Here is a 26,986-nt window from a genome sequence, read left to right as displayed (position 1 = left end):
GCTGAATTAATGATTTATGATTAGCATTGAGTCGATTATAAATAATCATTTATATTCTAAATGATATTAATAATTAGAACAAGAGCCATTATAATAATAATGAAATCGTTAATTATTGGTATGGCACTGTTACCATAACACTATGTTTTGGGATTATATGCATGAGGTAATACGTTTATGAATCTTTTTATAATAATACGAATAATAGCGTTGTTTAATAAAGATGTTGTTGTTATTATGTTAATATATTTTTTCTTTTTTTTCACGGTAATATTTTCACATTTGGATTTAAAGCAGCAGCATTATTTATGTTCTGCTTTGTTTATATTATTTGGCATTTTGAGGAGTTCTGTTCTGCATTAAAAAATTTTTTTGGAGTAATTCCTACAAAAACTTAACTAAAAATACCTTATTCTCTTTATGTAGCTTTTAATTAGTCACTAGACACGATTACAGTGAAAGCGTACTTTTTTTCCCCCACATCAGAATAATTTTCTCTTTATGGCTTCGTATTTCTTTCATTGTACCAACGCACTGCCTATGTATGTTTATTTTATCATTTATTTTTTATTATGTTGTTTGCCGGTTAATTTTCACCTGGCGCGTAAATAGAACGGATCCGTTTGACAGGAATGCCTTTATGCAAACCGCGATCATTTAAATATGTCGATATTTCGAGTTGCCGCTTTACAAATTAATTCGCATACAAATTAAGATACGTGCTTTACCGCGAGAACTGCGCGAGGCTACGCGTTTTTAAAAGCGATCTTGGCGCTCTCCGGATATGTTTTTAAGAAAAGTTTAATTAACAATTGCGTAAAAATAGAGCGGACGTTGTCATTCAAACGAATTCATAAGCATCAGTATGCTAAAGAAATCATTAGTTCAAGTTCTCGCAGGTGCCTGAATGTCCAAGTGATTTATTTTAAGAAAAAAATGCTTGCTTATTTGTTCTTTCATTGCCTGCTTTTAAAGAGATAAAAACGTTAGCCAACTTGCTTCGTTTTTATTTACTTGCGTCGGAGTCACACCGAGGATAGTTTTTCATTAGATGGCGACCTAACGCTGAGTTTTATGGCTTTTTTTTTACCCCTGAAGACTATCGAGATGTTCAATGAAACTTTTCCTCTCCACACACACACACGCGCTCGCGCGCACGCACGCACGCACGCACGCAAGCGCGCGCGGACTCGAGCCCGAACGGATCGTCAAATAAAACCAGACGCAGCCTGCTCGGCTTTCCCCCCCTCTTCTTTCTTTTTGCGCTAATAACGAATAAAAAGTGATTTGTACTCACGTCCGCCACACAAGTTAGGAAGAAACTCCATCCGAGCGGGCTAGGTCGCTTACCTGATCGGGTCCCGCGATACCGGCCGCATTTAATACCGAGCTGAAAGCGCACAATAAAACCCAAACTCTAATTCGTTTCGAAGACTTCGATCCCTGCAGTTCGCTCCGTTGTCCTTTACGCACTGCAGTTTTTGCCTCGTCTTTGCCACTCTGCCTCCAAAAGCCTTGGCACAGTTGCCTTGGCATTCAGCGCCTTCTCGCAGAACTTGGCAGAAAATGCTATAAAGGCGTCTCTAATGTCTGCCACAATTAGACGAGACAAAATGATGCGAATTTTTTAGAATTTTATACATGTAATGATTTTTATTTCATCTGACCCTAGATTGGTTTGCTCGGTAGCATTCGTCTTGCTGCGTAAAGGGCCGGCGGAAAATAAATCCTGGAAGTTTTAGCTCATTCGTAGCTGTGTCCGACAGCAACACGCATGCATGCATTTCATTTTTAATAACGTTTTCATTTTAGAATTAGGCCTGTAGAGTCTGAATAGATGTAGCCTAATTAAATGTCAGGTTTAAGCCTAAATCACGTGTACAAAAGCGGGGTCGTTCAGATGACCGCGCGCAAACTTTTATATGCTCACGTACATTTCTGTTAAAATCGTCGCTAATCTATTTATTTGTCACGCTAGAGAAATGCATCCCAAATTGCTTTTTTGCTTTGTAGTTTTTCTTGGTCAATGCACAGATCGTCGTCAGGCCTATAGGCGCTGTTCAGCCAATCAGTGCTGAAATCAGTGCTTAAACGTAAATGAAACGAAGCGCAGGCACTCGTCTCTGATTGTAAATATTTTAATGTCATTTAAATCCAGCCCTCGGCGCGTCTTTGGGCCCATACTAGGCGTTTGGAGAACCCCGCGTGTCAAATAATACCCCGCGTTCACTCATATACGTTTAATTTGGCATCTCCGGTAAAAATCCGTGCATTTTAATAATTGATAACAATCCTCGTGCATTTTCAAGGCCGCTTTTATGTTTTTGTAAAGGCTGCATGTATACAGGTGAGCGATCGGTCGACGCGCAGCTGATGTGCTATAAATTAACGACGCCACGCGACTCCCGTTTCAAGACTTTGACAAGCGAGAACGCGTTACCGTTCAATAATAAAGTTCCCATTCAAATGGCTACGTTTCGGAGTTAAACGAGCACCACCTGCCTAATCGATTTCAACTTTTTGGCCCCGCGGACCAAGCGCGCACCTGGGAGCCGTCAATTATCCAGGAGCGGAAAAGAACGCTTTTGTGTTTCGGGAACGGCGAAAGCTATGCTTTCTTTTGCTTTATTTACAGAAAACAGCCTTTTGTGCGTGCGTGTTCGTGAAGGATCATTCTAAGAAACGGGCGCATTTCAATAAAACAAATTCATGAAGCGAATTTCTTTACGTAATTGAAATATTCTATCCGTAATGATGCATAAGCGTTCGTAAATTTGACCGCGCTTCTCAAGTCATGTTTAAGTCAAACGCATCTTACACGGGCTGCTGAGAGAGCCTTGGTGATTGACAGGAGCTTGACAAAATGCACGTAGCTTCCTTATTCTTCAAGCGCGAGACAACAGGTTTTAAGTTATTTGGAAATCTCGAATACAAAGTAATTGCTCTTGTTCTTTTTGTAAAGCGTGTCAGTTTTATAGTCTGGTTACAAAGTTTGTGGCGACACTTTTCAACGCGCTTTTCGAGCCCCGGCGTTCCCGTCGGGCTGTCAAAGCAAAGCGCAAGGCTGATATCGCGAAGATGAGCGCGCTCTCCATCCCCGGTCTCATTTATTTGCGTTTCCGCGAGGCTGTTTACCGACAAACCGGGCGTCTGAGGGAGTTCGTCTCGCGGCGCGCGGGAGTGGTTTGCCGTCACGCGCGCGCGCGCAACCCGCCCAATGGCGGCGTCGTGAGCTTTGAATTTCGCCGTTTGGCCCAATCGCGGAGTAGCTCGCGAGAACACCAGAGGGACTGACGTGCACCTGCAGCAAGTTAGTGTGACTGCGAGTTGCGAGCGTAATTAATATCCCGTTTCCTGCCGTTTCCGCCGCGCGCGGTGTTCTGTTAATCAAAAGCTCTCTTGAACTCACCTTGGTGTTTTTTATTTTTATTTTGCACGGGTCGGTGCTCGCACAAATTGCGATGCCCCTAAAATACTTGAGTTTATGAAATATATCCTAGTGTTTATTTTCTCCGACTGATGTTTCATTCAGAATATCGTCCTGTGTTTCTGGGAAGCACTTTTCTGAGATGAAGCCTGCTCCTTGCCGTTTTCTAGGGGGCGCCCGATTGACTTGCAGACGAGAGTAGCTGGTTAATAAATAAATCGCTGTTGAGTGCCAACCAAACTAATTACACGAGCTAGGTTTGCTTATTAATGTTTGCACGTTCGGTACACGTGATTAGAAACAAAACATTGCGTTTGGCAGTCTCTACCCTGTCCATCAGTGTCCATTTCTTACTTTTGAAGTTATTCAGGTGGACTTTTTTTTATTTATTCGCGTTTAGTTTTGTGTGGTATATTTCACGGAATATCAGAATCGCAGAATAAATATTAATAGACACATGTTGTAAAGCAACGCGCCAGTCGCACGTCAGGTCTGAAATAGTTTGAAGACGGGCCTCACAGAAATGAAAGATGATGCTGAAAACACTGGAGCTTATGACTGCCTCGAAATATTCTGAAACGATGTTGAACGCACGAGGACAGAAATAACGCATATCAATTATTGGGTTTGGGTAGACGTAGACTACGCGAGGGTAAAGAACAAAAACGAGCTTTGATTTATGTCTTGCTATCGTGGGTTTGCTAACGCTTTTGTATAGTTAAGCCATTTATCCCGCGATAATTTGTAACGCGACGCTTTTTATTTAATAACGTTAAACGTTTTCAAACGTGCATTGAAGTCTGCGTCACTTGGTGGACGAGAAACGCAGCGCGAGCGGTAACGTCTGATCACCAAATTAATTACGCTCCTTTTGCTGCATTTTAAACAAAACGCGAAGAGTGTGCTTCGGTTCTCACCCAAACGACTCTTTCGAGTCGATTCTTTTAGTGAATCGGCTGCACACGGCGTGACCGGGATTGCTCGGTTCCCATGCGGTCGACTCTTTTGAACTGGTTCTTTCAGTTGGGCACACAAATAATTAAGAGTAAATATGAATCTCGCGTGTTTTCTCGAAAAGAAGCAAGAATTGCTAAGCCACGTTGCGATTAACCCTCGTGCACTCGTTCAATCAGCCGACTGGTTGTTTACAATACAAAGCTATTTAAAGATGCACAGAATTTAGTTTTACAACCAGTGTGTTTTTTTGCTTACTTGTTAAATATTAACACGTTTGATTAAGCGTTTAAATGCATTGTGCACATAGAAGCACAGCAGCACCTACGCCGTTTCTAAAGGAGCTGCATTATATTTAATGCTGATTTGTAAAATCAGAAATGACCGTAGCCCTTTACTGAACGGCACGCTAACCTACTGAAGGCAGCGAATGCAATACGCTTATTTTCCCGAACGCTTATATCTCAAAAGTAGCCCGCTCCTTTATTATTTTTTTTTTTTTTTTTGTGCAAAATTAAAACGAGAGGAAAACCGTCAAAATTAGGTGCACTGCGCGCTAAAAGACGCGGGTTAAATTGACGATAGCACTTTCTGCATTGCAATACTTGGTGCACGACGGCACTGGGAGTGCACATTTCCCTCGTCCCGCATGTGCATGGCTCTCGCGCCGATATTGAGGGCGCTGTGCTGATGGAAGAGCCCAAGAGTTTGAACGGCAAAAGTGAACGGGAGCTTCGTCTCGGCGGACTCGAGTCGTGCGCTTGCTTCACTTTTTTTTCCCCCTCTGCCTTTCTCTCTCTCTCTCTCTCCCCCTCTCTCAGGTCGAAACTAACCGCGACACAAGTGGCAGCTTTTGCAACAGGGGGTTTTAAGGATATTACAATCTTCCTAAGCGTGCCGAGCCCTGCTCGCTGCTCGTAAATCCGCCTCAGTTTTGCTTCGCACCGCCACATGCCTCACGGCGGATGCAAGAGCGCGGCGCGGCGCTATAAGAGACAGCGAAGAATGAATCAAACGCGAGTTTTGTAACGCGTCCGGACGACTTTTTCTATCGTTTTTTTCTATTCAGATGACCGCAAGATGAAATAATCGCTCCTCTCGGCGCTTCATCGCCACAGTTTGACTCATGGCTCTGTGAAATCTCCGCGTACTTCCTTCCAGCCGTCCGTCGACGGGACTTTTCTCTAAGGCTGCGCTTGATGATAATGCCGAAAGTTTGGATATACGGCTTTAACAGTACAGTACAGTAGATGTGTGTAACTCGAGGCGGGGTTAAAGTTCAGCTCTATGGAGCGCTGAAGCGTCGCGCGCACTTCGCAGAGTTGGAAATGTGAAAGCAAGAAGCAAGGCTTTATTTTCCCTCTCTCCCTTCTTCTCTGTCTCTCTTTTTTTCTCTTTTCATACACACATATACATACACACCCCATACATTCGCACATACACACCCTCACTCGCACACACGCACACACACACACAACATATACATCGCCAATTCAAGAGTTAAAACCGACAGATATGTATTCTCCGCTATGCCTAACACAGGTAAGTGACATTTTCGTCTATTATTAACTCTTGTTTGTTGCGTTCGAGCGGTGTCTTTGGCCGGGACATCGCGGATAGGGACTAACCTTTGCATAAGACAAGTAACTTAGTGTGCACTAAGGCATTTCTGCTCTGACAGAGCCAACCGAACTACCACATGGCGGATGGCGCCCACCTTACACACGTTAATGTTTCTTGTGCATTTATATACGGTTGTATTTTATTCTGGCCGCTTTTTTTGCACGGGCACGGACGTTGATATTTAGCGAGTCGAGCGCTGTGCACGAAAGAAAACGTTACATCGAGTCAACGCTGCGCACGTTTCGTCCGCGTGCACTCTTTAAAATAAAGTTATTCAGCGAAACCTTTTCTAACTCGGCTATTTAAAGATCGCGGGGTCCTCGGCGTGGCACTCCGGCTCCTTTAAAGCGCCACAACTTGCGAAACGCAAAATAAAAACTCTTTGCACGACTGCTACCGCGCGACTCCAAGCCGTTTTGAGTTTGGACTTTAAAACGTCGCAGAAACGTTTTCGCCTTTAAACGCACATTTTGTTATCAGCACGGTCGTATTTGCCTGTATTTTGTTATTAAATATCAAAGCAGCTATGCCGTTCTCTGTATTAACTTAGTTTGGACCAGCTGCCGGCAATAAAAAGCTTTTCTTCTGTTTACATGAGACGTTTTCTTCAAGGCAGCACAAACTTTGATTTAGATTTTTGCAAGCTTGAATGTGTCTATATTTTAGATGTTTGGCTTCAGCTCTATAATATTGATGAGTTAAGTAAGTTTTTTTTAAAACTGTTAAAAGTTGAGAAGCTGTCATGCTTGATAGCTTAGTTTATTATATATATACACACACATACACACAGTGTTGTTTGTTGTTTGTGGTACTTTTTGTAATTAACACAAAATAAAACTAACGTTGGACAGCAACTGAGAGTGTTAAAGGAGGTTTAAACACACACACACACACACTCATTGTGTGACTCATGGTGGCAGGTGAAGTGAGGTGACAGGTCTGGAAAAGCTGTAGCGTTATAGTCTTGATGTGATTTTAAACTGTTTGGTTAAATGCTTTTTATTGCATGCACAAAACAAAGAAGAAGGCCTCGGTATTGTGTTGCGTATAGGGACGTTCTTTTGGCCGTGTTAGGTACAGTGTGTTTGGAGATAGTGGAAAGGATTCATGCGAGAGAAAAAAAAATAGGAATTACGTGTAATGTGCGGAGAAAGACGAGCTAAGAAAGTTCTCAAACTTTGAATCGACTGGATAAAGTGCGACTTTTGAATGAGTTCGCTAAACTTGTTTCACAAACCGTGGGGAAGCTTTTGGTAATTTTTCAATCACGGTAAATGTGAAGCATTATCACCCGAAACCTGGCATTAAGAATTCTAACGTGTTTCATTTACTTATGTGTTGCTAAAAAAACAGGGGCTTATTAAAAATGAGCCACACTCAGAATTTAGAACAATAATGCGCTCAGTGAAAAAACAGCTTATAATGTTAAAAAAGAAAATGCTAGCACTGTTTCCTTTCTTTTAAATAAGTAATTCGACAGCGATATTATTAAACGTCTAAAAATCATAGTCGCGTTGAAGATAATTGAGACGGGCAATTGATTTCCTCTCTGTTGCGGTGTTAAGGCAGTATGAGGTCTATTTTCCCTCTCTCTGTGTGTGTGTGTGTGTGTGTGTGTCGTATTTTAAGGACTCAAATAGTCTTCAGAGTCTGTACACAGCCTTCATTTTTACATGAAAAACCTTAAAATCCAAATAACGCATTTTCAGCTCTTTCACATATTTTAGTAAACATGCATTTGCCCTGCATTGGTTTCTTAAGCACCTTTCAGCGTGTTAACGTTATTAGTAAACTCTGCTTCCCCATTATCTGTTTTTTTTTTTTTTTTTGTAATATTTTTGCATGTGTTAAAACTCTCTTGTCTCTTTTGGCCACGAGGCACTATTGTTCCCCGCTGAGGCCTTCCTATAGGACAGCGAGGTTCAGCTTGAAACACTTTAGGAGTCTGGAAAAACCTGACATGCTAACCAGACCCTATATTGACACTCAGGCACGCTCCGAAACGCGAAGAGCTGTTTGTTCTGCCGCAGCGAGCATGTAGAATTTGGTTTTCATGAATTGCTAGAATTATAACAAAAGAGGAAAACAAGCTTTCTGGATGCTCTCGTAATTATAATTTGCATGTTAAATTACGCCGTGTTGTGTATCATCCGCCAAATTATTCTAGCAATCGCTTGTTTTGTTTAGAACCATCGCTAGAAAACTGCTGAAAGTTAACATCGTGTTTTTACAGTAGAGAGCTCGATTCTCGTCTGGAGATTTTCCATATTGATTTATTTTCTCCAAGCAATTTTACAAGAAGCCTGAATGTAGACAAGTCCGCAACAGTTCCTCTTTTTTTTTTTAAATTTCAAATAAAAAGCACATAATATACGTGCATAAAAAGCCACAGCAATAGATGATATCGGTAATTGAGGAACAATATTTCACAGAATTTGGATTAAGTTACTTGGAGAGTCAGGGAAGGAAGATAAGGGAATTCATTCACTCTTTTAAATGCAGGATGAAACAATACAGTTTTTATACCTCGGAGGCAAGAGAGTTTGATTCTTGTACAAGACAGGAAGGAAACAATATGATTAAACATATACGTTCTCACAGGAGACACACACACACACACACTATAATAATGATATATGCTTATGCAAATCCTTGATTTCCTGTGGTGTAACAAAAGAGATATGGCAATATGTATCTATAGGAAGTCTGCTGTTGTCGTAATTAGTAAGATAACACAAGCACTGCATTTATTTCAATCATAAATATACGTATTTATATATAATTTTTTTTTGTGAAAAATATTTATTTATTTTTTGCTCGATGGCATATTGTGATTATTTTTAATTATGAAACAAACATTATCAGCAGTGCTTGAAATTGGCCTGAGAAAATAATTTAATTAACGCTCCTAAATTACGCCGAATTAATTGTTGAATTTCTAAAGGCAGCGGTCCGAGGCCCAGCGCGTTATATTCATATCTGTGCTTATTCAAATGAAATCTGCGCTCAGCACATAGTGCACTTTGCTTGCTTGCTGGCAGCCCTCTCGTGCTCTCGCACGGTCGGTTTTGGGACACGATGCAGGGCTATTGCTGTTTGTGGAAATGTTATTCTAGTGATTGGCAGTCTGCCATTATTCTCTCTATGTAATAAAAACCCTGAGTTATTTTCTGTGTAAAATCCCAAATTATTTCATATTGGAACCGCACGTTATTTATTTGCCCAGTTATTAGCGCGTGTTGTTTTTTTTTTTTTAAGGCAATAAAGAAATGGACATGCAGGCCTACAAATACAGAAAAGCATGTATTTATTATTTTAATAATCAAGCACACGTACAATATTAAAAATGCTTGTAGTTTGTATAATAAAAAACTGTTATTGCATTATGCAGCTTTCCTAAAAACTGCATTTCAGCAGTGTTATGTAAATATTATATTGTAGATTAAAAAAAGCAAAACAAATCTCTGCGTGAATGTATCCCCCGGAAAGAGGAGTTTTGATCACGCACAAAAAGATGTTTTAACGCCGCTGCCGATATTTCGCTGATCTTTTTGTCGTTATATTTTAAAAATTGATTTTCTGCCAGGTTGTGCACCAGCGGCAGGTGAAGGATCCCAAAAGCCGGCACAATCTGCCCCTCACACACTGTGTGAAAACAACACACTCCTCGCTGATAGCGAATGAAGTAGCTCGGTTTTTTGGAATCGTGTGTGCATTTTTATGGAGAACAGATAAAAATAGCCACTCCAATTTTCCTGGTCGGTTGTTGCTTTTTCTCGGCCCTGGCAGACCCCTACAGACCAGCATTCTTGCCAGAGAGCCAAGATATGTCCTAGACGAGCTTCACACACACACACACTTACACACACACACACACACACACACACACACTGCCCTGCTCGGTTCACAGACACAGTCCTGCTGTTGAGGGCCGTTTTTCAAAACAATCAAATGGGATTTTATGTAGACGTGCATGTTTCGCTTTCATGATGTCTGCTGTGAATTTTTTTTTTACTAGTTAGCTGGTTAAAGTTACATAAAAAAACATTTTCTGTAGTTATGCTTTTTAAGGATGTTTCTAAAAGACTAATTTCCACTCCCTTATCCTTCTTCGCAGGATGAATTCCATCCTTTCATTGAAGCACTGCTGCCCCATGTGAGAGCGTTTGCCTACACTTGGTTCAACTTGCAGGCCCGCAAGAGAAAATACTTCAAGAAGCACGAGAAGCGCATGTCTAAGGAAGAGGAGCGAGCCGTAAAGGACGAGCTGCTCAGCGAGAAGCCGGAGGTCAAGCAGAAGTGGGCATCGCGGCTGCTGGCCAAACTCCGCAAGGACATCCGGCCGGAGTTCCGCGAGGATTTTGTGCTCACTGTCACCGGGAAGAAGCCCCCTTGCTGCGTGCTCTCCAACCCCGACCAGAAGGGCAAGATGAGGAGAATCGACTGCCTGCGTCAGGCGGACAAAGTGTGGCGCTTGGACCTGGTCATGGTGATTTTATTCAAAGGTATTCCGCTTGAAAGTACTGATGGCGAAAGGCTGGTTAAGTCTCCGCAGTGCTCGAACCCGGGGCTGTGCGTTCAGCCGCACCACATAGGAGTTTCCGTAAAGGAGCTCGACCTGTACTTGGCCTACTTTGTGCATGCAGGTAAGTCCCGTTTTTGAATTGAGTAAATCTGTTCGACGTATGCAAATGACAAAATGTGTAATGCCGTTTATCGCGATGGATTGCGACTTTAGGATTTTATGGCTTTACGATCCATCAAAAATCAGCGTCGGATTCAATTCGAAACGAATCCGCCGCTCCTAAAAAAAAAAACAAAAAACGCAGATTTTAGCTAAGCGAGAGTGAATTTTTTTGCTAATTGCTAAGCACAAGAAGCTAACGCGGAAAAGTCCGTCGCAAATACTTGACGGAGCGACTGTTAATTGGCAGAAGGCGGCAGGGGATTCGTCTTGCGCTGACAGCAAACACAAACACAAGCTTTCACTTGGAAGACAAGTAGCACACTTTGTTTCGTGAGGCTAACTGAGCACCTTAATTACAATCGTTTCCTCTCGTGCGCAAATTGTGGCAGGGAGCGAGCTGGCAGAGCATGTTTCCGCCGTTCCGTGCGGACTAGCACTTTGATGAGGTACCGATAAAAGAGCGAAAACACAGTGTAACCCGAAGACGGCGGAGATAAAGCCGTAAAACGTGAGCTTTAGCGCCGCGTAGGAAAACCGGGCTATCTGGCAGACGGCAGGTTGCAAAACGGGAGCGTGTGAATTACTTTGACTTGCTGGGAACACAAAGGCCCGGAGCCTTTGAGCTTTTTGTGAGGATAAGCACGACACCGTCGCTGAAACGCGTTTCCCCGCGGCCTGACGAAATCCTTAGTTTTGATGTTCTGAAAGCCTATTCAGTGGGGAGCGTCCTGCTAACATCCTAATCGCCGAAGTTACCGTTTCTTTTTGATTCGACGGTGAATAAGAAACGTCAGCGAGAGAACAAGAGGAAGAAAGACGCAGGAGTCTCTCTCTCTCTTTCCTCGTCTCTGACCTGCATTCGTGCCGATCAGGTTTCTTCCTCTGTCTTATTTAAAGCAGTGGAGCATTGCTGGAGCCCCCTTGATTAAAAGCCATCTGAAGAGAGCCTGACCTCATACACAGATGGCGAAAGTGGGGCTTCTGAGAGGAGCTAAAGTCAGTAATTAAATTTATCCCACAGTCTTGCCAGGGCAAAGGGGTGCAGGCCAGCAAACACACCCACTTCATCTGGACAATAATACGGCTACCTATCAATATTAGGGAAAATTGCTTTAAGAGAGGTTTCAATTCAATCTAGGTAAACAGAAACTCAGATATACTTGAGGAACAATGGAAATAAGCTTCTCAGTTTGTATTTTTGGTGCAATTAGCATTTTTTACCACCAATATTTTATGCGAGTTAGTTTGAATCAATATTTTTTCAGTAATGTTAATTTTATTTTCTTATGTTTTATTTTCTTAAATTTTAGATTTTCAATATTGTTCAATATATTTATAATATAAATTATAAGTTTGTTTCTTCTTCTCTATCTTTTAAATATTACTTTAACATTTTCACAAACATTTAATTTGCACTTATAAAAATGTCACATTTTGTTAATATTTTGCTTATTCTATTTAATAGTTATTAAAAAAAACATATAAAATGTGTTAAAGTTCCAGTTTGTACTTCTACGCTTTTACCAGTATTTTTAAAATGTGTTTCTTAAAACATGTATTGAAAAAAGCAATTCTTAGCAGGCAAACAGTTCATAATTTTAGTCAGATGCCGTAAATCTCTTAACAGAAAGTAACATGAGAACTAGAAAAAGACACAAATATGGTGTTCACTGAGGCCTGAGGAAGCGTAACCGTGGCTAATTTACGACAGGAGCACTCCACACGTGGGAGAGGTCACGGCTTAAGATGTTAGGGTCGCGACCCCATCTACGAGGCATTTGACCTCCTAGATAAACATCCACTCCCATTAGCAGCCAGTCAAGCGAAGGGCAAGCTTTGGTTTTGGGTTGCCCCCTTGACCTCCTGTTAAAACAGGTGGTTTTGTTTGGACCACAGAGTAGTGTGCCGTTTAAATCAGCCGAAAGGGTCTAATAGCCATTGATACCCATACTGACATCACACCAATGACTGTTTCCTTTTAAGTACGTGAAAATAAGCCAGTTTGTTTGCCAAATCGTAGGTATATTACGTTTAAGACTGAGTGCTCTTTATAAATATTTACATTTTTAAAACCATCCAAAATTTCTCCTAGATGTAAGATTTAGTTCACATTCAAGTTCAAGTCTAAATTATTACTTGCGCGGAAAAAAGGATATTGTGCTGTCGTATAAAATTAAAACGATGCATTGATAAGATGGAATAATCAATTAGAATTCTTTGAAGTTCCTGTCATCATACATATCAACTAAATGCAATTTCACTTGTTGTGAACTGTAGTTGTGTCTCATTGCAGTGTTTTCAGACTCGCTACACAATGGAAGGATACCGCTGTTGTGGATAGATAACAAATGCTCAACCGGGCCCATGTGTACATTTCCAGCCAGGCTGATAGATATTTATATTGGACTTACCTTAATTGACCTGGAGCCGCTTCGAACAAACCATTTGCGTGTGTAATGTTTGTAAAGACGTCTGACCCACTTCCATGTGAGCTCTTAAACAGATTTACTGTACAGTGTGTCTTTCAAAACTAGTTAGCTTTGATGACGCATGCACGAGGCTCCCTGTCATAAGTTTTGGTAAATTCGTATTAAGTTCTAGGAAGGCTGGCTGAAAGTTTTTGCAAAAGCCGGTCAAAGGCTACAGCAAGCCGTCGATTCGTAGAACTACTTTTTTTTTTTCTTTTTTTTTACGCCAGTAACCGAATCCGCTGATAACTTCAGGCTGACTTTTAGCACATCTTGTGTTACAGCCGTTTTATATTCCTCTTCCTTTCCACAGGCTGAGGAATAACAATAATTTGGATCTATTTAAGGCGATTGTGGGATAAACCACAGCCTTTGTTGTGGTTACTGCAGTACACATTGTGGGCTGGGACCTCCCCACCCCCTCGCACCCATCCTCCCCTGCTTTCTGCTCGCTAAATCCCACCGACCGGCCCTGTTACTGCAACAATGACCATGCCACTGTGCTCTTTCACACAGTACCATTCATTAAAAACGAGGTTGTCGGCCATTCATAAAAATACATCGCGCAACAAGTTGTCTCGCTTTTGGCACGGACCCAGTGCTGAAGGACCAGCTCGGATCCAATGATAGGATGCAGCAGAGTCAGTTTTAATATCATTGCATTTGACCTCCTTTTGAACCATTTTTTTTCCTGCTGCAATGTGATTGGATTATACCAAGCAGATGGTTCTGGGACGGGGAAACACTGTAAGATGTTTTGTTGCACAGCCACTTGCCTTTAGTGGGTGAATTTCTCCTAAACCTGATTGCGAGGCAAATTCGTGTAATCCGTTTAATGTGCATTGTCAGCGCCGATCTTTCCTCGCAGATTTGGACCACGTTAGTTGGCGCCCAATGTAGGGTCTCAAACGTGCATTAATGCATCGCTTTCTTGTTGCGGTTCAAAAACGATTGCGTTTCTTTCTTTTACGACAATTCGTTTAAAATGCAGCTCATCACACTCCATTTCCTCGCTGACATAACCACGGCCCGGGGAGCGCGGTGAAGGGTTTCGAGCGCCGAGGCAGTGGGCAGTAATCTAGAGCCGGCGTGAGCGGTACGCTTGTGCTCTGGGCTTACCGCTGTCCCCCTGCGTAGTGAGGCAGGAAAAGGAACGAGGGGGGTTGGCACCAGTCAATTTTTGCTAATTAGTTTTGTATTAACTCCTCAGTCGTCCCAGCGCACGGCCACTGAGAGAGAAATGGGCCCCGTGATGGGAGCTCGGCTATTTTTATTTTTATCCTCCTTTATTCACACATTTATTTAATGCTTCTTGTGTTGGAGTTGCTACAGATGACTTTGCTGTGCAGGAATGTGTTAAGTAGGCCCGTATGGAATACTCACTTTTTTGCGGGTACTTTGGATTTAAATATCTTAAAATGTGTTTATATTGTCAAGTTACCCTCTCTTACTAAACGAACACACGAATGTTTGAGGATGCGCATAACTTTAGAATGACAAGAAAGATTAGAATAGTAATAATAGTTAAATATATAATGGATGGATGCACTTTATTGGGCTTCAGAAATACAACTCTGATTTTATTCATCTGAAAGAAAAAAGTCATATACATCTAGGATTATAATTTTCGGGCGAGCTATCCCTTTAAGCCAATTGCGAAAGTTTTCAACGCAATCTTTGCACACCATGTTAGAGTTTGACCATCCAGTGTTAGTAGAAAAGGCTGCTTTAAACAAATGATCGGGATTTGTTGTTTGTTACTGCGAGTTTCATCCACGTTTTTTGAGAACTCATGGCTCACAGCGAGCTTAGCCGCGTTGGGGAACGGTAACGGATCAGCCTGTTTTAGACTTCCCGAGAGCAGACATCTCGTTCATTACAGAACAGCAACTTTGGCTAACTTCTGAGAATGGAGCCTTTGTGCGCGCATGCCATTCAACAAGAGTGCCATTGTCTTAAGCCCCAGCCGGCAGCAAACGAGGCATTGCGAGGCCTTTGCCGGGAGAGACTTTGATTGTATTAGGTCTTGATGAGGACTTCATTTGAATGGTGAGCAGACAGGAAAACGTGTTTTTTTTTCGTTATTACTCAAGAACAACACTGTAAATTTGTCAACTAGGCTCTGCGCAACGCATCTGAATTAAGATCTTGCGTTTAACAAGCTGCTTTTAACAAAGGCAAAAGACCTTTACAGTTATTGGTTACAATAGAAGCCAGAAATGTCAGTTCGACTTCAAATGTCGTAAAATGTATCCCAGCAAGCAAAAGCCTCTTAAACTGGGTTTAAACTGACAGACAGAGTCTGCTTCAGCACTAAATCTGTGCTCAAACTGGCTCCTCATCACGTGGAGATTGATCTGCATTATAGTGGCCGATCGGTACGTCACTGCTTATTGATCGCTGTGTTTGCAGTGTTGAGCAACACACGTCTGGATCTCACAAACCAGCAGGCTTTGTGTCCCCAAAACCGTTTCCTAAACACCAATTCTACTGTTTGCCATAGCTGGCGCCCTGGTATCATGAAAGGCCCACTCCCACTGCCAAGAAAAGAATGCGGGCCCAGTGATTGAGGCACGGGGCGGCATTGTACGCCGGAATATAAAGGAGAGCGCAGACATGAAACAGGACAGCTGTGAGTGTCTGTGGGGGAAAGTTGCTACAGATGGTAAAAGAAGTGGAAAATAAACTACCGTATGGCTGGTAAAATATAGAAGAAAGGCTGGGGCTGTGTTGCCGTACAGGATCCTCTCATGTCGTTGCTGTGTGCGTGTTTCTGGGATTTTATGCGTGTCTGTGTTAAAGGGAATATGTTACCTCAATTGCTTGTCTGTCCCAATACCCGTTATGCCCATCTGCTGCTGAGCAATGCACAGATTTGGACTGTGACTGACATGTGCTAGTCGTGCAAAATCCCTGTTTTCATGGAATTTCATTACATTATATTTGGATTAGGGATATTAGCGGAGTACTAGTGGATTTGAAGATTACACTGGAGTATTTAACTAACTTTTGGTGTCAAGTATGCTTTTCGGTGCAATATTTGTGGTATTTCTGGATATTGCATGATGTGATCAATCAATATTTGGACTTTTTATAAAGGGAAGCTTTTGAAGGGGTAGGTTTAGAAATGGAAATCGAGGCTGATGTTGCAATCTTCGACAAGTAAAAATGTAGCAATAAAAGCACCTGATAACTAATGTTTTTAAATGTACTTAAACCTCAACGATAAAAGCATAGTATACATTACGAATATTGAACGAATATATATTATGAGGATGGTAATAATAATTAATAATGAAAAATAGTCAGTTATTATGATTATAATTAGTGGTAGTGATAGCAGCTGCAGCAATATTTTAGGGGGTTTGAGTTTTTGAAAAGTTTTCATATTTAGTATTATTTATAATTGTAACATCATTGTGCCCTGCACACTAGTATGATATATTTATGTATTTGTTGTTTTTTTTGAGGTGTGCTAGATAGCATTTGTCAGTTGAATTAGCATAGAAGAACCTAATATGTAGAAATATTTCTGAAGATATACTTTGGAGAACTTTTTTAAAGTTTGCCAAGATCTCTCTCTGTGTATTTATATATATATATATATATATATATATATATATATATATATATATATATATATATATATATATATATATATATATATAAAAAAAACTTTCTAGTATTTTTCTTAGAATTACAACACATTTGCCAACAAGGCCTATGCTCTCTATGTAAGGTTATGTTTGGTATTTGTTGTGTTTTTTTGCGTTCAAATCGTCAGATGTTGTTTTTAATTATTGAATGCAGGGGGAGGGTGTTGGGCTAAGTATGGAATTGACTTTAAATTATTGAACTATTTATCCCCAGAACTGCCCTCGGTCCCTCCATCTGTCTGCTTTGCAGAAATATAAATAAATAAGCAAATAAAGATAATAAGGCTATGGCACACTCCTAGCCAGACCCCGAGTTCTGGCACGATTCTGTTCCTTATTTTTGCGGCGCCCCTTCAGAAGAAAAAACCTCCGAACGCACTCCCAATTAGCCTGCTTTGGATTTAGAGAGAATGTAAACATCGTTCTTTTAGGGGCTCACGAATGATCATATTTGGAGGGAATTCAAATGCCGTAATGAAAGAATGTCACAAATTTTAACCTCCAACCTGCCCCTTTCATTAGGGAGCAGTCCTTTGACTCCCAGGCCCAAGATATTTTTGCCGCCACCATGTGTTTGGCGATTTAAATAATGCACTTGAAATGATTTGTCTTCAGTCGAATACTAAAGATACTGTTTAATTAGCAGTGATTAGAGCAGGATCTCTAAATCATTCCCTTCCGTCTAGTCGCTCCTGGACTCGCCGTATGAGCGAGTATCACTCATTAAGAAAGAGTTTTAGGGGCATCGATCCATTAGTCATGCATCTGAATTACACTAACACAGAAGTTTTTGTTTTCGCACCGACGAGGGATCGCAGAGACTCGTTAAATTGATCACGAAGCGCGTATTCACCCACACTTCCAAAACTGTTTTCACAGACAAAACAAAAGCACCACTTGATTAGCTGTGAACCATCTGGGAACGGGGAGCTGTGCGACCAAGCTAATTGGTTCGATTTGAAAAAAGAATAGGACCGTCCCTCTCATCGCATACGTGTTTGAATGAGTCCCCCCTAACCGCAAGTTGCGTTCCTCGCCCCTCCCTCCTCACTTTTTGTTTTACGTTCCCAGTGATGAGCTCCGGTCTGGTGCGTCGGCGCTGGGAAACCTCCCGCTCCTGGGGTTTGTGTTACTTCACAGTTGGGAAACAGCTGGCGCGGGAGAATGTGGCGCTGTGTTGTGAAATCCAGAATATTGTTTAGAGATTCTTTTGTCGGTGCTAGTCGAAGTTCACAGCGTTATTAATGGGCCAGCGGTAGCTGAAGGCATCTGTTGTTAAGTGGAGGGTTTAAATCGCAATGCCACCTGTTGGCTGTGGTCTTACTCGGTGCGTTACAGTGATTTTACCACCTTTTATGTGATGTTGTTAGGCAGACAGGTTTTGAGTTTCAGACATAAATAATTCGTACAAAAACGGAAAAAAAATTGTAGTCTGTCATGCGTTCAAGTCATTTTTTACTAATTTAGATTTTTTTAAGTGTTTTTACTGCAGTTTTAATGCAACTTTAATATTAGTCAGCCATCTAAGCAGTTTATTCGGTCAAATGTAGTTAATAACGAATAAAAATGTAAATTCAAATTTAACGTTAATCAATAACAATCTAAGAAAAAATTCAGTAACACGTCTTGAAAAGAACATTTGTATCCCAGATGTTGGAAATTGTATTTTTGTTGTTGTTCAAAAAATAAGAAATGTACTGTATCTATCTTTATTATCTAAAATATATATATATTTTTTATTTTATTTTTCTTCGAACTCGTATATACATAAAAGTGCACAACAAACCCAGCACCAGGATTGCATTATCTGTGGTAAAGGCTATCGCTGTCTGCCACGCTTGTTAAATACACATTTCAGCAGATAAAAGTCAATATTCTAAGAAATGGTACAGGTATGGAGCACTTCCTGTGGGAGCTGCCAGACATGGGCCTCCCACTCATGGCTGCAGCTCACATGTGCTGCAGGCCATGCTTTGCCCCACTGTTGGGTTGGGAGGAGCCAATGTACGGTTCAAAGTCAGGCGCACAGAGATAAGACAACAGTCAGACTGAGGAACTGTGTACTGTAACCAGCCCAACTGCTCCTGTCATGACCACACAGGCAAAAATGAGCAATTAGGAGTTATACTGGCTCTTGTCTATCGCTCAAGAGTTTCTCATTGTTTTAAATCAAGTATAAATAGCTATTTATTATTATCATCTCATGTTTGTATGAATTGCTTTGCCATCTCATTAATCAGGACTTTTTAAATATCTTTTGTTAGATAGATTTTATAGATTTTACCCTTTGAGCTGCATTATACCTGAAATCGCATCTTTAATGCAACAGATTTTACTTGTCATGAAACATAAACACGGTATTGTAAAATGTGCTTTCATGCCTTATATCAGACAATTAAGTTATACGATGAAACATAAATTACATATTATAGAAACATTTGAAGATACCGAGCAAGCTATTCAGCCACATCTATTCATGTGAAATTCTGGAGTTTTTATTAAAGGCGTTTCAACTGTGCACATGTCTTTTTTCACAATTATTTGGGAATAATACATTGTGTAGACTGTGAAATAATAATAGTTTTTGCACTTATCTGTGCTAACATGCTAAAATACTCAAAATATTGTAGCTAGAAGTAATTGACTAGACTAAGCAGCTGCAATTCCCCTTTTGATAGTGTTAAAAAAAACTTTTATCCGTGAATAATACATATAGTGAGCACCACAGTTGGCTCGAAGATTGTAAAATAATCTTCACAGACTAACATACTAACATGCTAAAAACACTCAAAATGATGCCATATGCAAGAATTAACCTACAGTGATCAGTTGTTATTTCATTTTTGTTATAGTTTTTTTTTTTACAATTACCTGTGAATAATGACCACCTCAGTTGGTTTGTAAGCTGTGGTCTTCACAGAGTAGCATGCTAACATGCTAAAAACACTCAAAATCATGCCATAAACAACAATCCTCCTTCAGAACGATCAGCTCTAATTCTCCTTTTTGTATCGTGAATAATAATGATTTTCTTTTCACAATAATCTTTGAATGATAGGTCGACTACAGCGGTTGGTGTCTAAACTGTCAGTGTGACACGCTAACATGTAATAAATCCTTATCTTGTATGATCCGCTATAATTCAGCTCTTGATAACGCTAAAAATACAGCTTTTTTTGCACAGTTATCTGTGAATGAGACTTTGTTCAGAATAAGCCGCAAGCCTGAGAGCGTCCTGTTGTCGCATCCTCTGTATGTCAGTGGCCGACACACACACACACACATAAGGACACACACAGTTTCCTCTGTCCTGGGGATTCTTCAGGCCGGCGCTCTGCGGCTTCCTGCTAATTAAATTCCAACGCTGTCCATTAGATGGATAGAGTGAGCGCGCTGCTGACTCAACACAGGTAGGGCAGCGCGCCGTAATGGGAAGAGGAGCTCAAGTGCCCAAGCAATTCATTTGGACCCCATTTTACACATCCCTGGGTCACCACATGCTTTCAAGGGTGGAGGGAGTGAAGAGACGGAGCGGAGTGGGGCGCATAAGCTAATGCTTTAATTCAGAAACAGACGCCACGCAAGGCTGTGTCCTCTACGACGCACCGAGGTCGGAAACGCCTTCGCTCGTGTTTGTGTGGTCAGCAGTGCGAAGCGTTGTTGGTGTTTGACGTTAAACGCCGCTAAACGTTTAATCGAGCGTAAAACCAGCATTTATAAAAAACGATTATTCGGGTTTTGCAGGCTGAAAACGGACCTTTTAGCTTTCCTCTACTGGATTAGCCAGGAGGAGGTCATCGAAAGGGCTTAAATGAAAAAGCCTGTGACCAGTAAGGGAGCGAGCGTCGAGATGAAGTCTGTAATTTGGTTGGTCAGAGTTTGGATGGAGTCCCAGACTGACTTGGTTGGATGCGGTGCCGGATACTACGCCAGGCATGGAGGCAGGGCTGTCGATATGTCATACGCTTTTTACACACTTTCATGTCAACAGGAGTGTTTGCTTTGCTCAGAAGCTGAGCTGACTGTAGTAAAGGGACGTGGACTCAAAAGCGAATTGTCAGGGTTGTGTTCAGCTAAAGCCTGAAATATCAGCCTCTTCTGTTTCTAGATGCAGACAGAACTATTTGGCCTTTGATAGCCAGTGAACAGATTTAGTTTTCTCTCGGTTGCAGGTGTCAGGGATGAAGAAAAGACAATAAAAGACAATAAAAGCAGACCTACAAATAATTAATCTTAATGTTTAATATTGAACACTTTTTTGTTTTGTATGGATAAGGGATACAAATGGATAAAACTGAGTATTCAGTAATGTTTGATAGTCATGTTATCGATCATCTCAACTGTATTTTGTGCTTGTTTAAGTTTTATGAATATGAATATATACCTGTAAATGCATGTAAATATAAAAAATATGACATTTTGATTGAATTTATATTTATTAATAATATTACGAATGAGTGTATACATGAACTACACTGTTAATTATGACACGCATGCAAATGCTTTTGTTATTTTACTGTATTCTTAATTAAATGTAGCACAATCATTTTCACAGTCAAATGTAGTTAAGTTTTACTTAACCGTACCTAACTGAACATAGACACTTCAACTTCATTTGAACTACTAAAAAAGAATTAGATTTTAGTAGCACGTTGCTGTTTTCAACAGTTTGAACACTTTTCAGTCGCATCCTTAGCTTTTGATTGATTTACGCACTTAAACTTTTTACTTAACCACTGAATTTTGTACTTTTAGCATTTTATGCCGCCAGGCCTCCATTCAGTTTCTTTTGCACTTCATTCGCATTTACACATCCCCTCGAAAGAGTTAAACAGGAAAGCTGCATTGAACAAAACGCTGGTTGAGCGGGCAAGAAACATCGAAAAATTAGAAAAAACAACAAAACTTTCCTTTTCCTCCTCTTTTCGCATTAGCATGTGAATTGCCATTCATTCATTTATGTTCCATTATAACCTCATGAGTGCCCGTTTCTATGGGGCCGGCCCAGCGAGGGCTGCACACTAAAGCTTTGGCGAAGATTTAGTGTCGAGCGAAAAGAAGTGTCTTTTTCCGTGCACACCTTTTTCTCCCTTCAGCATCGGTCAGGCCGAGGTGACATTATGCGTCAGGCTATCGCTCAGGCAAAAGCCACAATATGTCAGTGCCCTGCAGGGAGGCACAGGGCACAAGTGAAGTCGGGGGGGTTCGGCGGTGATTGAAGAGGGAGGGGTACAGCTGGCTCCCCCGGCCTCCCCATTCCCACACTCCCATTCCAATGGGCTGGTTTGTACTGGTATATTCTAATTCACCATTTGCCTAATTAACATCTCATTTGCATAACTTGTTGCACCCCCCCCACCATCACTTTTCCAAAACAATGCAGGCCGACTGAAGAGACCTAATCCTGAGCGTCTCTCGTCAAGATAAAAGCAATCTGCAATTTTAACAACCCTGTTCTGCTCCGCAATTAAAGCGGCCCGTCAGAAACGGCCTGGTGTTCTTCGTTAGGAAACGCACACGTCTTCTCTACATGATGTAGCATAATTTGTACTAAATGAGCGTCATGACATAATTTCGAATGACACATTCAACGTGGAACGTTTTACTTTGACTGTCAGACAACTAGAAAGTCACCATTTATAGTCCTTTCCTAGCCTAGCTTTTTTTCTCTTTGTACCTTTCAGTGTTCAACAATGAAGAGAGATTTTTTTTAGTTGGGCCAGCAGTTCAGATTTCTAGTTTCTAGTTTTCTAGTTTCTGAACTTTGGTGCTTTGTTGTTGTTGTTTTTCTTGTTTCATGTCATGTTTAGCATTTTTGTCTTGTTTTATTCCTTGTTTTGTTTTTCTCTTTAATTATTATTACAAATATATATAAAATTCTTTAAAAAAGTTCTTTATACTAGTTACAAGACCTAAAAAAGCTTTTTTTGCTTTATTTTTGCTTCATTAGGTTTTGTTCTGTTGTTGTTTTTGTCTTGTTTTATGTTGTTTTGTGTTTTTGTTTAGCTCAGTTTTTTTGTTTTACATAGTATTTTTCAGTTTTAATATTTAATATCTATTACTTCATTACTTATTTTTTAAATTATTTAATTTCACTTTACAAGACCTATATATATATATATATATATATATATATATATATATATATATATATATATATATATCGAGAGAGAGAGAGATGTGCTATTTTTTTTTTCTTTATTCTTGCTTGAAAATCACAAAACATTACTGAATGCTTACTGAATAATTGTCAGCACATTTTTACTGATACTACCAGTAAACTACAAGTTTTCTGTCATTTTCAGCAGATCTTTGCCATTTTACTAGCTGAAATGTTGACAGGAATAATTGCATCCAAATGCTGAAGTTTGCAAGAAATAAAAGTGCAAAAATCCTTATTGTTGAGCTCTGCCTTCTATATTTAAACTTATCTTGGGTGTGAAACATGTGAAAAGACTAAAAAGAACAAAACCCAGCGCTGTTCTGTCTGTTTAGTACCAAATGCCGGTTTGGCTGTGATAAGTATGGAATGTATAAGAAGTTTGAGCGTTCTCGTGATTCGAACCATATGCGAAGCCCTTCATTGCTGGCGTGCTGTCATACCCCGCAATGATGGGACAGGACCACAGTGCCTCTGACTCCTTAAACTTCACGTTCAGATAATCCTCAAAAAATTGAGATGTGCATGCTCCAAAAAACTGGTTTTTGGATGGCATCTCTCGATGCGTAGGCCTCCGAGCGCTCGAGGTCGTGTTCGTGCATGCATGTATGTTTCATCAATCAGAAAGCCGAGAGCATCGCTCAACGTGTTTGTCTTCTGTTGCATTGAAATTTTGCGCTTGCTTTTTTCCCGATCCCACCGCTGCGGTTGTTCTGGGGCGAATGCCACAGTAATATTTATACCCCAGAAACTGGGAGCAGATACATTTGTTCCTCTGGCTTCTCTTTACGAGTGTTGCACAAAGACTGGTGGTGCTTGAGGTTTTGGAAATGAAAGGGAAATGAGAGGGGAGCGTTTTGGTCAGGCCTGTATATTTTCGCAGGCCTTCTGCATGAGGACCTCGGTGCTACCGCAAAACACATGAAGACAAGTGCTCGGTTCCTCGCCCCCGCCTTTCCAGCTCCTGACATTTCCACAGTGATTCAGCATAAGGCCGTTTTGGAGAAGGAACCAAGTTGAGGATCAAATGATAGGCCCCTAGGTTTGTCTTCTCAGGCCACTGGAGAGAAAGGAAGACAATGAGTCCGCGTGGCCAGACCTGACAACCATAATTCAGCTGGCTCCCTGTTTGTTTTCCTCCACGGAGAGATAGCTTTGATTCCACGGCATGCTTTCAAGACGGCGAAAGTTATTGCACGCTAGAAGCTGAGCTAAGCAGTCCGGGCTTTACGGTGTCCGCTTCAAGGGTTGCAGGAGAAGACGCTTTAGACCAATTAAGCAGTCTTTGGTTACTGGCTCACGTAAACCTCCGAAAGCCTTTCTAGGGCTCTTTTTGTAGCGCTAATCAAACCTCGACACAAGCAGCTCAATGTTGTGATGTTTTTCACAATGGCACTTCATTCGGTTCCAACTTCACAAGCTCGGGATTCGTTTTAAATGTCTTAAATTCGCATTCCGCGTGTCACGATTTGCTTTCCTTTTTAGGATAAGATGCGTTAGCTCGATGGCTTCCACTGTGCCGGGCCTCGATACCAGACTTTCTTTTTGGATTAATGGGATATGTGGGGTCTGTTCAAAGCGGTCAATGGAATGACTGAGTCTTTGTGTAATGTGAATTCATGTATTCAGTTATCAGAACAGCATGAGTCATTGATCTGTTTATGGCTATATGATTCGGGACGGTCGTCCTGGCGAGAGAGGATTGTACTGTAAATATCCGTCAGCTCGACTGGGAATATCCGAGGCAAATGCGCCCCCCCCCTCCCCTGGGGGTCCGGCTTGAGACTCGACTCTATTTATGCACGGCTGGTGAGATGGACGTGGCACCAGGATGACCGGTTCACCCTGGAGTGTTGAAGAATGCATACAAACAGAGGATTGTTTTGCTTGTTTGAAACGTAATTGGTAGCTTCTTATGATGACCTGCCTCAGTTTGTGACTTAGCAGTGTTTTTTCTTTTTTTTTGACACTTTTATTACTCAGAGACAGTAAAGAGAGATTGAAAATAATGATAGACGAGTTGGAAGCCAGACTTAAACTTTATGTCCCCTACACTCAGCAGAACATTTTTTACATTTTGTTTTATATGAATAAATATGTTTATTTCATAGTTTATTATTACTTTATTTTCGAAAGTACTTGACTTTTTGATTATTAATTTATTTTATATATATATATATATATATATATATATATATATATATATAATTCTCAAATATATTCTCAAAAATAAAATAAAACTCCTAGTTTGAGGTGTTAGGTGGTTCACAAATTATATACTAGTCTGCCATCTGAAGAAGTTTCTCAACCACAGAGCCTTCATATTAAATGTTACCAGCTCACTAGCTTTCTCCACTGTGCCTGGCACTGTTTGCAATTCATAGTTGCCTAAAAATAAAAGCGTTTGTATAGGAAAGCCCATAAAGCGAAACATGAGGACATGATTTGAGTCAGTGCGATGTCATTAGATTAAACTCCATAATTAAACCGAGTGCAGCAGTCGAGCGCACCGGGGATGTCACAGAGGACAGATCCACAACAAACAACGGCGCGAGAGAGAGAGAAAGACACCTCTCTAGAGTCCAGGCCGCTGTTTGAGAAGATGCCGCCATTGTCCCGCTCGATATTTGCACTGTACAGAGGTCTGTATCCTCTCAGCTCTCACCTTATTTGCTCGGGAAACACAGAATTATCTCCTTTTCCCCCTCCGTCCCCCTGCGCAGCACATGATATTTAATCCGTCATCTTTGTTTTCAACAAACACGGCGCAAGCTGTTGCTGGCAGGCCATGAGGCTCAGGGCCCATCTGGAAAGCGGGCCGTGTGCAGGGGAATTAGAGGGGAATTTAAGTAGGGGTTTGCTTGGGAAAGCCTGATAACAGTGCGGTACCATGGCCTGTTGGCATCGCAGTGGCTTCTCTCCACCCCCCCCCTTCCCAGTCTGCAATGTATTATTGATGCAAAAAAAAAGGGGGGGGTATGTAAAGGCTGCAGTCTTTTGTTTTTGTTTGTTGACGTTGGCCACGTCGTATTGTATCTGGCTTACAATAACGAAGGATGGCAAGGGAATCCCCTGGTTTCTCATTTTCAAGATACACTGAAGCTAGAACGGGTTCGGTTAAAGTAGTACGTGCGATCGATCGGTCAGCGCTTATTAGTTTTCCGTCGCTGTCCTCGCGCACGTGCGATCATCGCGACGGGTCGTGACGAATGCGTTCGTCTCAGCTGTAGCCGTTCTCATGACTCGATCAGCCGCCATGCTACATGTTTCTCAATCTGTATCAGGATTAAATCGATAGAACATGCTGACGGTGGGCTCTTGAAGTCCGGGCTTTAGTTCGGATTCAAAGGATTAGCTTTTGATTTGTTGAAATTGATTGGAATTAGAAGCATTGCGACTCGGCGTGCAAATAAATATGGAGCTTGATTCTCACGGTTTAATCCGGGAGCGAGAGAGAAAGATTATAACGGTTTATTTGAACATCTGTTAGCAATGAGGTTTCGATTGTAACTAGATTTTTTTTTTTTACCTTATTACGAGGGAAATTCTGTAAGTGCCTATTAGACGACTTACAATCTTCGTTCTGACAGCTACATAATGCAGAAGTTAATCTCAGCGGTGAAATTACTGATATAAAAAAAAATTTGGTTCCATTTTACCAGAAAAAACACACACACACACACACACACACACACACACACACACACACACACACACACACACATATATATATATATATATATATATATATATATATATATATATATATATATATATATATATATATATATATATAAATTTTTATATATTAAAAATAAGGAAATTAACACTGAATAATGAGGAAAAATGTGCTTGCAAAGTAATAGGTTCAGTCGTAATGAAAGTTTTTTTTTTTTTTTTAAATTTGCTAAATAGTTATCGAATTAATAAATATTTTGTTTAATTTTGCTTTTTAGAATTTTTTCAACTAAATAAATTTTTATTTAACCTTATTCAAATAGAAAACTTTAT

At 40.8% G+C, this 26,986-nt stretch overlaps 1 protein-coding gene across 9 annotated transcripts in view; it reads left to right on the top strand.

Annotated features, from left to right (window-relative positions):
• nfia (nuclear factor I/A) overlaps positions 1-26,986 on the top strand; it is a 158,384-nt gene that overhangs the window by 25,162 nt on the left and 106,236 nt on the right. For 5 of the 9 annotated variants that reach the window (XR_006247692.1, XR_006247693.1, XR_006247696.1 and 2 more), the window contains exon 2: positions 10,122-10,650. Coding sequence is in view for 1 of the 9 variants with exons in the window: in XM_043223036.1 (XP_043078971.1) it covers positions 10,122-10,650 (529 nt within the window). In the remaining 8 variants the exon portion in view is untranslated. Of the gene's footprint in view, positions 1-4,902; positions 5,924-10,121; positions 10,651-26,986 lie in introns of those variants that run through there. The other 4 variants (XR_006247694.1, XR_006247695.1, XR_006247698.1 and 1 more) reach the window with 4 other exon arrangements.

Source organism: Puntigrus tetrazona, chromosome 22 (genome assembly GCF_018831695.1).
Source record: "Puntigrus tetrazona isolate hp1 chromosome 22, ASM1883169v1, whole genome shotgun sequence".
NCBI lineage: Eukaryota > Metazoa > Chordata > Actinopteri > Cypriniformes > Cyprinidae > Puntigrus > Puntigrus tetrazona.
This window is presented reverse-complemented; position numbering and strand designations above follow the sequence as displayed.